Genomic DNA, 13,440 nt, shown 5'->3' on the forward strand with positions numbered 1-13,440 from the left:
GCATTTATTTCTGTCTTGTCAATTTCAGTGATACAGTACAGAAATAACTGTATGGACACCGTGTAACAGTGAGTTGGTTAAATGTTCCTTTTCATAGTCTTGAGTGAAATTTCTGCCTAAATGTTTTAGGAGTAGATTTCCAACACATCATCTTGTTTCCATTGTGTCTAAGCAGTTTGGGAAAGGGGAATGAATAAGCATAGATTTTGGAATCAGGCAGACCTGGTTGTGATTTCTGGTTCTGAGCGTGGTAAACTCTTGTAAAACCTACTTAATCTCCATCTCTGTTCCTTCATCTACAAAATAAACATAACAACATCTACTTTGCAGGATTGTTGCAAGGAGTATAGATAATGTATATAAAGCAACTGGTGCACAATAGGTTTTGTTTTTCTTTTCAGATCAAAAGTCTGAAAGACCATACTAAGAATTGTTCTGTTTCAGGTAGTCTGATTCACCATGAAATTAAAATAACACAACAAAAATTTAAGACAGAGATGAACATTGTGAGCCTGATTTTTATTTATATCATGATACAGTTATTTTACATTCAGCATTTCCACTTAAGGTGTCTAATAAGACACCTTAAGGTGTCTTAAGGTCTGTTTAAATAACAGACCTTCAGATTGCTGAATGGGCTTGACAAAGAAGATCACCCCGACCCCATTCTCCACCCTCCACTCCCCACCCTCCACTGTACTCCAGAATCATGGTTGCTCTTCTCTGCCTATTAGATGTATGGACATGAAGGAGAGGAGAAAGAAAGAAACAAAATAGCTAAATTTAAAAATTATTTTTGGTTCATCAGCATATAAGCAGTCAACTTCAAAATGAAACAGACATTCACTTGCCAGTTTTTGAGTACAGTGAAAGCACAAACTCTCATTTCTGTATGAATCCAGAAAATTCATGGAACACTTACTGTAAATCTTGCTTCTACCCGAAGCAGTATTAGGAGGAGGATGTAGACTATCCTTTCACTGTACCAAAGAATTGATTTCCCTTCTCTCTCTCTCATTCCTGTCTGTCTGGTTCTCCTTTTCATATTTTTCACTCTTTTCTCTGACTTTTGCCCCTTTTTTTGAAATTCTGCAGGTTGTCCGGCCATATCAGACCATGTCCAATCCCATGAGCAAGCTCACTGTTCTCAACAGCATGCATTCTCACTTCATTCTGGCCGACAATGGGACCACCGGAAAGTACGGAGCAGAGGTGAAACTTAGGAGACAACTGGAAAAGCATATTTCACTCCAGAAGATAAATACAAGTAAGTTGGCTACTGTTCCCACTCAGCCTTCAAATAGGCTGAAAGTGAGAAAACTTGAGCAGATTTTGAACACAGATCACTTTCTACTGGGCCAGTGGTTAGAATTAGAGGAAGTCATCTAGAGGAGGATGATTGGAGGCGCAATAAGTGTTTACACAATTAGTGGACTCAAGCTCATTTATTATGTGTGAAAAATTCAACCCTGTCTGGGGTTTATAAATGCAGATAAGCTTTTCCTTCCAAACTTTTTTCTACATCTTTTACACAATACTCGAAGGAGGAAAAGCACCCTGGAGAATTTTTTTTCTATTTATTAAGCTATTTTTGGTGGCTAAAGAAAAGAAAAAAAAACAGGTTTTGATCTTAGCATAGATCTGGCTGTGCGAAGGCATTTCAAGGGAACTGACATTGTCTAAACTAAAGCATAATGTGTAACCATGTTGATAAAACTTTAATTCTGTCTCTTAATTTTATGTATGTATTCATTCACTGTCTCTAGATACCTATATATTTAGATATATGTGTGTATTTATGGGTACCACATAATACTTAGCCCATAGTTACACTGAAATTATCTATTAAGTACTTATGTGTTCTATGCAGTATTTATTGTGTACCCATTTAACTATGAGAAGGTAGCATTGTAAAAACAGCAATGCTCCCCAGAACACTCAGTGGCTTGCATTTAAATGTGGTAGAGGTATGAAAATAATCTACTGACCTTCCTCACAAAATAAAATTCAATTTGTTTTCACAAAGTAACACATGGCTTCGCGGCAGGCTCAAGCTTTCTGGTAATTGTATGTTCCATCAGGGAAACTTGGATTTAATTGATTAAACTTTCAAAGCCTGCAATTCCAAGCAACAAAAGATTCTCTTTGGCTTGATAAGCTTTCAAAAATTCAGTGTAATATGATTCAGCCTGTCCAAATGGCTTTTCTCATCTCCAGTCTTTTCTCTGCATCTGTCCCAAATGGATTTTCCTTGCTCTTGCCACCTTCCTCCCAGAGCTAGGATGTCCAGCCTATCAGACCACAACTTCTCTTTCCTGTACTCTCTTCTCTGGTTCCACGTTTTAGGAGCTACTGCCGTTGAAGCAGTCAAGTTTCATACCTTCATCTTTTTCACAGAGAATTCTGGAATAATAGATTTTGGTGTAGGCCTGAAGTCAACATTGTATTAGAAAACTCTCTTCTAAGAATCTTCAACTATCTTTGGAAAGAGAAAACACAGGATTACCCAAAGGTAAACATGTTTTGGGGAAAAAAGAGTAGAAAATCCATCCAGAAACCAGCAGAGATCCAAAGTGACAAAGCACTATAGCCAATGGGTGGTAGGTTTTGTTAAACTAAAATTGAATTTTATTATAATATTTGACAGGAAGGACAAAACTCATATCATTAATATTATCCATTTAGGTTTTTATAGGCTACAGCATTACTTGTTTTACACCAGCAGGTTAAGAATGAGCCTAAATAGGAGTAACCTGAAAGCTGAAGAAGATGGGAGCAGGGTAGACAAAGAGCAAATGCAGGGTCAAGTTCAGTGCTCAATAGTGAGACCAAATTTGTCCAGACACACAAAGCATGCCATTGTGCCAGGTCCTGGTGGCAGCTGGGCCAGGTATTTGTTAGTGTTAGGAGGAGAGCTAGGTGTGTGGTTGTAAGTTTAAACACCCAGCTCTGATGGTGCCAGCAGGAGTTAAAACCCAGCCAGGGCTCTGTCTGCCAAGCCCTGTGCCTTATAGGTGCCCAAGGAAAGGATACTCTTTTCTAATTAGTCATCCCAGAGGGGACATTGTTTTGTAACCTTTGTGCCTGGGGAAGCACCTGTCTCCAAAGCTCACAGAGTTGCTATGCGTGGGGATTGCCCTGAAGGGGAGGCTCATAGACAGTGGCCGGGCCTCCGTGAGGAGCAGAGCCTAGCAGCATAGAGTCCAGGAGAAGGCCAAGGCTGGTGGTCAGGTCATCAGGGATGCTGGAGGAGCCAGGACCCCAGGCACATGCCTCATGCCACTCGTGTGACACTGGACCCTTGCTAGCACATCAAGGCAGGTAGTGGCATGCAAACACGTTGCCAAGTGAAATCCCAGTCAAGGGTCTAGGGCGCAATGTAGGGGATAAACACAGACCCAGGTTCCAAGCTGAAGCACCAGGCCAGAGAAGCTGGCTTGAGACTCCTAAAATGTTCCGAGTCCACAAACAGGATTAGGCCTTGGATCTGGGGTAGAGGCTGAGCCCCTAGGTTGGGTTAAGTGATAGTAGCTGGAACAGGATGGGGGCAGAGAGAGGCAAATAGTCATTGCAATCGTCATAATTTATAAACACAATTTTCCTCTTTGTTTTGGGGACTGTATTTGAGGCTTAATAGGAATCCACAGACTCCCATTCAGTACAAATAGTTAACTAAGAAGAAGAAGGTTAAAGATGCCCAGAGGAGATCCCTGAGGTCACAGGAAGTTATAAGCTCAGGGCCAAGAATTTGCCACAAGCTGTAGTGAATGATGCCATGCCTTAGCTCTTCTACCAGTTCTATCCTTGAACTTAGTAGTGGGAGGGTGACCAACTTGTCCCAGTTTCCCAGGGACTTTCTCAGATTTAGCATTGAAAGTCCCATGTCCCTGGGTCCCCTCCATCACAGGCAAATGGAGATTGCAGGTCGCCCTCCAAGTCAGACGCAGAAGTCATTAGTTCTACTTCTCTTTTTACTGCATTCACCCCACAAAGCAGGGAAGGAGCAGCGAGGGCCTCAGAGCTTAAGGAGTGGCCCAGGCTCCGGAAGTAGAGCAGGACCTTGAGATCTCCATTCAGTTAGCAGTAAAGCAAAGTGCCCACTGAGAACCTGGAAGTCTCCAGAATAGGACTGACTGAGAAAAAAGGAGGAAAAGTTGACCTGGTTAAAATAAGAAACAGCAGAACTAAGAACATAGACCTTTAATGTAACTCTCTGTTCTAATCTGAACACTGTTTTTTTCTTTATATCATAATTAGTGATAATGTAATTCTTCTTATTAAAATAAAATTTTATTCTATAGCAATTCTAAAAATCTCACCTACTTCTTAATTTCCCTCTTGAAAAGTCTAAGAAATCTAAAATACAACAGGGGAACTCAATTTTGGGAAACCCCAATTCAGCCTCCTGAAATTAGACCCTCCACCAGGATACCACAATAATACTATCACCACCTATTACACTTAGCACGACCCTGGAGGTGTCTGAATACACTCAGCATTTTACTCATTAAAGTGCCATTCCTCTTCATCACTTAGGGATGACATGCATACCATAGGATTCTTTCCACAAGTCTATTTCTTGCATAAATAGCATAATCTTCTGAAGAATATTTTCAAGAGAACTTTAAGCCCTTTCTCATCAACATGACAATTATGAATAATAAAATATTATAAGCACCAGCATCTTAGACTTTTCTCAGCACTCTGGCATCCATTATCTCAACTCTCCCCTCCCTCCACTCACTCTTGCTGTTAACAGTCCTTACTGAAGTGTTGTCATTGGTTACTGAAGGACTTCTTTGCTGTTAAAGGAGAATCCTTTCCGACGTGAGCCACTTAGGAACACTCTTCCATCTGAAATTTTCTAAACTTCAAATTTAACATGCAAAGCCTCAAACAATCCCCATCATGCCTTTAGCAAACAAATATTTCTTGAACTCCTATTATGTACCAGTCATGGTTAAGGTCTAGAAAAGCAGCAGTGGATAATTCATTGAGCTTACGTCAAGAGGGACAGAGTAATAAGTAAATAGGCAAATATATGTAGTAAGAGAGCTGTTAAGAAAAATAAAGCAGAGGAAGGGATATATGTATGTGTCATGGGTGCACATGTCTGCATGCATGCACATGTGTGTGATGGGAAGATAGTTTAGATTAGATGATTGGGTATGGTGTAATATATGAGCAGAGACCTGAATGAAGTGAGGGAGCCAGCTCTGAAAAGAGCATTCTGGAGGGAGTGAAAGCAGGAACAAAGACCCAGGTATTTGATGAAGAGTATGACCTTTGTAAAGAGTTGAACTTTATTCTGACCGAGTTTTGATCTGGCAAGTTATAGGATCTCCCTCGTGGTTTAAAACATCACTCTGCTGTTGTGTGTAGAGATCCAACTGACGCAGGGGGCAAGATTAAAAGCAGGTAGATGTTTCAGTAGGCTATTGCCGTAATGCAGGTGAGAGATGACAGTGTTTTGAATTAGGGTGACAGCAATAAAAGTAATAAAAAGCAGTTGGATTCAAATTTATACATATCTGTTTTCTTAACTGATCTTTCTTTTAATGTGGTAAAATATATATAGCATAAAATTTATCAGTTTAACCATTTTTAAGTATACCGTTCAGTGCTATGAAGTACGTTTACATTGTTATGTAATGATCACCACTGTCCATCCCCAGAACTTTTCATCATTCCAAACTGAAACTCTGTACACATTAAACACTTTTATTCCCTCCCTTCAGCCCCCGTAACCATGATTCAACTTCATGTCTTTATGAATTTGTTCTAGGTACCTCACATAAGTAGAATCATACGATATTGGTCCTAAGATACATTTTGAAGGTAGAGCTCAAGAGAACTTGCTACTGAGTTGAGCATTCAGGGGGAGGAATAGACACATCAAGGATGCTGAACAGTCATCCTTACAGACACCAGTATATTCTTCAAAGAATGGGGCTAGTGGGAGCCCCTAAGGAGTAAGTTTTTACAGAAAAGGGAGTTGAGGACTAATCTCTGGGGAGTTGAGACAAAGTCCTTGAGAAGGAGGGAGACGATGAGATTCAGTGCACAAATGAAGAACGTGGCCATAGGTAGAACAGGAAGAGTTTCATCCTGGGTAGCAGGAGGGAAGGCAGAGTTTATGTGCGCAGATGTAGGTGGGATGGAACATTTTCTGCTGGGAAGATCAGGTAGTTCTTTATAGATGCTTTCTATATCTGAAGAAAATAATACAGGAGGTCATTGGCTAAGAGTGTGGAAAGGGAAGAGGTGTAGAAGATTAGGGAGAAAAAAGAAAAAACAAGTGTAGAGCCTGGGAGAGTGAGCTGACTAGGGAAATGTAGGACTGCCCACTTGATATTTGTGGTCATAAATTTGCAGTGGTGTGAATCATCAGGGATGTGTGTTTTTTTCCAGGCATGTTCACCTTGAGTAGTAGAATAGGCAGAGACTTGGGTTGAGAGCCTGTTGGGATTTTGCTAGGCAAGTAGAAAAGAGGAAGAGAGAGGCAAGGGAGTGAGGCTATATGTACTCTTTATACCTATATCCCAGGAGTATTGTCAGTGTCTGGATGAAAGCAGTGCTTTCCCACCCACATCTGTGCCCATTCACGAGAACATAAAATCATTCATCCAAAAGATCAGAATAAGGTGCAGAGAAGTGATTAAGAGAATTATCAAAGGTGACCCACACCTTTAGTTACTATTGCTAAGCATTACATATGTTAAGTTCAAACCATTTAAGTAAACAAAGGTTCATAATAAGCAGTTCCTCATATTTATTTTATTGTTTACATATTCATATAAGTTGAATCAAGTTAGCACAATGCTGGGAACGTAGTAGCTGTTCAATAAACACGTGTTACCTGAAAGACTGAATACCAAGGGACTGCTCCAGAAAGACTGAATACCAAGGGACTGCTCCAGAAAGTAACATGTAAGTAGCCTGATGAACCTATAAAATCCCAAGCATATTTTCTGCATACATTTTTGCTTTTAAAAAATTTCCAAAAAAATTAGAGAATATTATAATAACCCCCGTAACTATCACCCAGACTCTACATTTATCATCCCGTAGCCAATCTTGTTTCCTCTATGTATATAACCACCTACATCTTCCACTGGGTAAGTTTGAAAGAAATCCAAACAGTGTATCACTTCATCTATAAATATTTCAGCACCAAAGCATTTCTTTAACTTGGCGTGGCCCACACACAAGGTAGATTTTTAAAGTATTTCCTTAACTTAGTAGCAACATAATGGAAAATACTGATCCAGGTATTCTTTAACAATTCTTTCAAAAAAATAAAAATTAAGAACTATGTTATCACATGTTAAAATTTATCTAAAATTTTGATAATCATTTTTTCTTATCCCAAATTCTACACTAAGCTGGCCAAAAAATATTTAAAACATTACCTTGCAGTTCTTAAAAAGGGAGATTAGAAAAACCCCCAGCAATTGTGGCTTTCTTGGAAGCGTTTAAAGGGAAGAACATAACTTTTGGGAAAAAAGGAAGGCTTTGCCTCTTGCCAGTGGTATAAGCTGAGAGAAACAGGGAGACCTGGGGGTTCATATCTTCATGGCTCTGTGACCTTAGGTAAATTACCGTATTTCTCTCAGACTTTGTTTCTGTGTCTGTGAACCAGGGATGATAATTTTTCACAGTGTGGTGATTAAATGAGTCAACTATGAAAGGATTCTGGCATGTGGCAGTTCAGAAACACTGAATCCCTTCCTGCCTTCTCGGTGGCACAGCGGTCCCCTAGTGGGAACCATGTTCTGTGTTGATATAGCCTGATGGGCTGCCATAGATTCCAACCTGAGATCCAGACCTTCATTCGAAGCCCATCAGAGTCTAGGATGTCTGTCAGAATATCTTTACCACAAAGCGAACCTGTCTCTGCTTGTTAGGGAAAAGCCATGGATCTCTGGGGTTACAGAAAGGGTCCAAAGAAAAAAATGAGACTCAAAATTATATTCTGAAACATATTATCAAGCCTCTATTAACATTACTTCTTAAAGAGTAGTTGATTTAAAGTCTTGATCATTGCAGCAATAAACAGAAAACTCATGTTTTTTCATTATTGTTGAAAATATATTCTAAACTGTAGTTGTTCCTCTTGCTTGAGTGAAGAATATAATGGAGAAAATTTCATATTTCTTTAGAGAGTCAAGCTATTCTAGTGTCTTGGAGCAATCATTATGAATGTCAGTTAAGTTTGCAGAGAACTCTGTTTCGTGGAGTTGTTAGAATTTGGGCTAAATATGAATTGGTCCCGAATATATAAGATAAGATTTATATGTCAAGTTTAGATTTGGGCCAATATCAGATTTCCTTCTTATAATTTACTGTTTTGTTTAAAAAGCAGATTGGAGGAAGAGGACAGAAATCTAGTTTGTTTTGGGCTCTAATTGATGAAAGTGTTATACTCCATTGTGTTTGAATTTTATTTTAGGTTTGGCTAAATGCAAAGTTTTATTTGGATTACATATCTTAATTAATGTGTGAACATTAACTTTGTAGGAAATTTCATTATGAGGCTAGAATTTTCCAACTTTGTCATCTTCATACTATAAAGTGAAATCTATGTCAGACTAAATCTAGTCTAAGAGACTCTGTCCCCATGGTAGTCATTATAGATACACCCATTCTGCAGTACTAATGAATGGGGATGTCTGAGTAGGTTTAGATTTTTGTAACCATTGCTTTTGCCACTGTCAGGGTTTCCTTGAAAGAGAATTTGATGCTCTGCATTTTCTTTGCCCCAGAGTAACAACTGACATTTGAGCATAGCCTCATCTAATGAAGCCACAAAGAATACTTTCTCTAAAGCAGTAGATTAAAATCTGCTTGGCAGTTCTAAGCAAACAAGTAGCGGAAATGATCACAGAATTCATAAAACACAATCAAATCTGGTATTTGAGGATATTGCTATTTAGAATTCTCTGGGAAAAAAGAACAGGTGTTTTGTTATGCAGTCCCTCAGCCAGTACACCAATTTATATATGACTGTGTGCTTACTCACACAAACTAACAAAAAATAATAACGATAATAATGTCACCCAGTAGCACCGAATGTCATCCCTGATAAGTTATGCTTTATGATGGGAACAGATGTTTCTGATTTCCACTGAGTTGTTTGGTATAGGGGTCCCATGAACAGGCTAATCCATAGAGTGATAAAGTCTTCTGGGTTCCAGGACATTTTATTTTAAAAAGATCATCTTTGTGATGTGACACTCATCAATTTACAGCATTTTGTTTCAGTGAAATTTCCATAATCAGAAAAAATACTCATGACTGTATCCTTGTTCCATTACCACCATTTTTTGGTGATAATTCTTAAACATGGCTGTGGTAGTTTTCAACTAAGGTGACACTGCGTCCCGTAGGAGGTATTTTAAAATATCAGAGGGGTTTGGTTGATACAATTTCTGGTGCTCCCAAATGACACAGAGAGGAGGAGGGAATGTTAATACTCTACCTTGTGCAGGACGGTTTCATATGAAGAATTGCCTGGACCAAATGCCAATCCATCCCTTAGGAAACACTACCCTGTATGTTTCCTTGAGTTTTGTTTTTCTTTTTTTTTCCCCCAAATCTTTCCAGTAGCCCACACCTGATGTGGCAGGGCCACACACTTCCAAGATACTCTGTCCTAGTCTAAAGACGTAGAAAAAGCGGCAATCGTGAGCCAGCAGTGAGATTTAAAATATTGAACAACCTGTGAAGACTTTAATGTCCTCAATCCACATCATAGGCTGGATGTCAGCCCTGACATGTCCTTCAGATCCTAACATCCCTTGCTGTTGGGAAGTTCTCCCTTATATCCAACTTCATTTGCTCTGAATCAGTTCTCTTCTGGGTGAGGACCAAAGTCATCGTCTGTGTTAGAGCTCTCAGCTTATTTGAAAACTGTAAATGGACTTGAATTGACCTTTCTGCCATAATGGCTGTAAGGAAGTTTTTCATTTGAAGAGACACACTGACCTGCTTAACAGGCAGAACTGACTCAAGAAGTAAATCAGAATTTCCATTTCGGCAGCACCTGCTCTTAGCACCACTGCTTTGTATGTTTCAGGCTCAGTGACTCCAGAAATGTGCCCAATGCTGGGGGCTCTACTGTCCTTGATGTTCAGAGAAATCCTACAGTCCACTGTTATTAGCTGATTTGGGGGTAGAAACAGAAGCCCAGAAATGTGGTTGCTTTACCTGCAGGCCCCTGGAGAGCCTACTAACTAGAATTCATTGCCAAGGGAATATTTTAATAAACCAAGGTTCTAGGAGAATAAAGCGTTTGAAACTGAATACAAAGAGACCTCTAATTTTTAATCTATATATTACTGAGAATTATGTTGGAAATAAGGGAGCAGGGCAGTAATATAAATCTTGAGTGAATGAATAAATTCATGATGTAAAATGCCATAAAGCAGTGCTTTTTAAAAATTCACATTTCATTTCTAGTATATGTCTCTCATTTCCCTGGACTGTAATAGACCCCTTATACGTATTAGTATTTTTCTCTTGTTAAATTATGAAGCCAACTTACCCTGGAAATTTGACATAGATTATCTAAAGAATACTACTGACATCCTTACTATTAAATCCTTACTATTTACCAACCTCTCCGACACCGAAACTAGAGTTAATGTCATGCATAGTAAGTGCTCAATAAAGAGTTGCTGATTTGGCATGAAACAAATTTTAGTGATTTTGACCCAGTCATATTATTATAAGAAATGTGTGAATTTACAATTTCCAAAAAATTCCAAAAATATTTTAGCAACAGCGGCATTATTGAAATAAGCAGGTAGCTTCCTGGGAGGCTATTTTAAAGGATTGTAGTCATTTATATATAAATAAATAATTTGTATCATAAATACTACATAAATTATTTATTTTTATTCTTATTATGACTGTTAAGTAAGTCTCATTTCTTTGTATTTATACCAAATACAGAGAGACGAAGCCTAAGTGTCAACAATAGCACAGAGAGGGAGGCATATGACAAAGGGAAAGTCTAAGGTATGAGTCACATCAGAGTTTCCTTGGAAAGTTTTCCATTTTGGAGTAAGTTGGATAGCCATATAGTAAGAGGTTAGAGTTGGCATGGAACCATCGGGTCCCTTGCCCACTATTGACATTGCAGACCTAGCGGGACACTTTTCCCACTGAGCCTTGTTATAGCTCAGGACCATTTTGCATTCATTAAGACACAGGTTCTGCTGCTGTAACAATGACTCAAAACAATGGATGCCTCAATGAGACAGGAGTTTATTCCTTATGCGTGTGTTATTCTGAACATGAGTCCAGGCCTTTTGTGGTAGCCTCACAATGTTGAGGACTCAGATTTCTTCTTTCTTTTGCTCTGCACATCCCTGTTTTCATGGTCTGCGGGAACTCACTGTCACATCTATATTCTGCTCAGAAGGAATCAGGAAAAAGTCATAACCTCTTCCCTTAAAGGCACAATGAGGAAGTCATATACAGGATTTTGGCTTACATCCTATGTGCCAATATTTGGTCACATATTTACACCTAGCAAAAGGGGGATTCAAAAATGTAGTCTTTATCCTGGGCATACAGCTAAAATTCTATCACTATGAAGGAGGAAAATAGATATTAGGGTACAGCCAGCACTTTTTGTCACACCTTTCCAGCATAGCATTACAGATGGTTATTAAGAATTGGCTGGAGTTGGCACATGAGGTAAAACATACCTGCCATTCATAAATAAGGTACACCTACATGTTCTAGTGTGTTCATTGAGTAGCTTTGTCCATAAATGACTCCTGTAGCATATGCTTCATATCATGCCCTTTCACTCTTCATGTGTGTGTTTCTTAGTGATATGTAGCTGAAGAGTCTTCCACTGGTTCTGGAAATTGTAATTTCCCCTTGAAATGGGATTGAGACTAGCTGTCTAAAATTATATACATTACTTTAGACCATCCTGGTTTAGTTAACTTTTTAGGTTAACTCAAACAGATCCTCCTAGCCTCAAAGTAATTGCATAGGCTCTACTATGCATAATTTGTACACATTCCATAATGGATCCATAGCCACATATTTTCTTGCACATCATTTGTAACCTTTAAATGCCTAAATATTAAAAATAAATAGAAGAGATTCAGTTCCGTGTTTCTGTGATATTGTACTTAATATTAATTTTTCAAAGATAAATCCTAGGAAATAATTCTCATGTGACCTACACAGGACTGTACTCTTGGTAACAGGCAGGAGAATGGAGATTGCTCGCCTCTCAAATCCTTCCTGAGGGGGAAAGGTTGTAACTGGGCCTTGGCCCAGTTGGGGAAAAAGGACGAGAAACCCATCTTAGGGAGTAAAAGCAGCAGCGCATCCTCCGACTCTGTTGAGGAAACGTTTGAGGAGACCTGGAAAGCAGATGCATTTGTGAGGGATTTAAAGCTGTTTTATACCAGTTATCCAGTTTGACATTCCTACATTTTATAACCCCTAAGCGATAAGTAATAATTTGGCAAGATACAGCTGAAAGGCTCTTGAAACCTTCTGAATGCCTATAAATATATAATTAAGAGTATTTCCTGACACTGACAGTTATAAAAAGATTAATTAGTAGAACTTCTCTTAACAATGGTGAGCTGGGTCACCTTGTTTTAGAGACTGAGATACATGTGTATTACTGATCCACCCCTAGTTAGTTTTTCTTTTGATTTTAGCTTATGTTCCTCAGTAAAACCAAAAAGATAGAGCTAAAAGCAGTTGGGGTTTCTTTTCTATCTTAAGTGAATAAAGCCTACGAGGATCTATTGCCATACAGATTTAATGAAACCACAGGCCGGCACTTTAAAAATAAACCTTGCCTTTCCTCTCTGGGTATTCTTTGAATAGAACAGTTTCTTGGCCTTGTTTCTGCCTTGCCTATACCTTTTTCCCTCATCTTTTTATAGTACCAAACTCAGAGCTATTGTGACTTTTCCATTCAGACAAACTAAGTTTCTGTAGAAAATAGAGTCAATGTTTAGAAACCCCATTAGAAAATAGTATAAATAAATTCAAAGAACAATTGGGAAAGCAAAGAAAATATTTGCAACCATGACAAAGAGCTTATTTACATAATAAGCAAAGGGCATCTACAAATCCTAAAGGAGAATCCTGTAAGAAAATGGGCAAAGTATATCAAGAGGAAAATCTTGGGGAAGAAAATACAAATGCTCAACCTCACTGATAATTAAAGAAATGGGGCTTCCCTGGTGGCGCAGTGGTTGAGAGTCCGCCTGCCAACGCAGGGTACACGGGCTTGTGCCCCGGTCCGGGAAGATCCCACATGCCGCGGAGCGGCTAGGCCCATGAGTCATGGCCGCTGAGCCTGCGCATCCGGAGCCTGTGCTCCGCAACGGGAGAGGCCACAACAGTGAGAGGCCCGCGTACCACAAAAAAAAAAAAAAAAAATTAAAAAAA

The 13,440-nt window shown here is 39.1% G+C and overlaps 1 protein-coding gene across 10 annotated transcripts in view; it reads left to right on the forward strand.

Moving 5' to 3' along the window:
* TRPM3 (transient receptor potential cation channel subfamily M member 3) overlaps positions 1–13,440 on the forward strand; it is a 783,705-nt gene that overhangs the window by 561,883 nt on the left and 208,382 nt on the right. For all 10 annotated transcript variants that reach the window (XM_024738980.1, XM_024738984.1, XM_024738979.1 and 7 more), the window contains exon 6: positions 1,096–1,267. In XM_024738980.1, the coding sequence (XP_024594748.1) occupies positions 1,096–1,267 (172 nt within the window). The remainder of the gene's footprint in view (positions 1–1,095; positions 1,268–13,440) is intronic.

The sequence above is a fragment of the Neophocaena asiaeorientalis genome, unplaced genomic scaffold, assembly GCF_003031525.2.
Source record: "Neophocaena asiaeorientalis asiaeorientalis breed wild unplaced genomic scaffold, Neophocaena_asiaeorientalis_V1.1 scaffold249, whole genome shotgun sequence".
Taxonomy (NCBI): domain Eukaryota; kingdom Metazoa; phylum Chordata; class Mammalia; order Artiodactyla; family Phocoenidae; genus Neophocaena; species Neophocaena asiaeorientalis.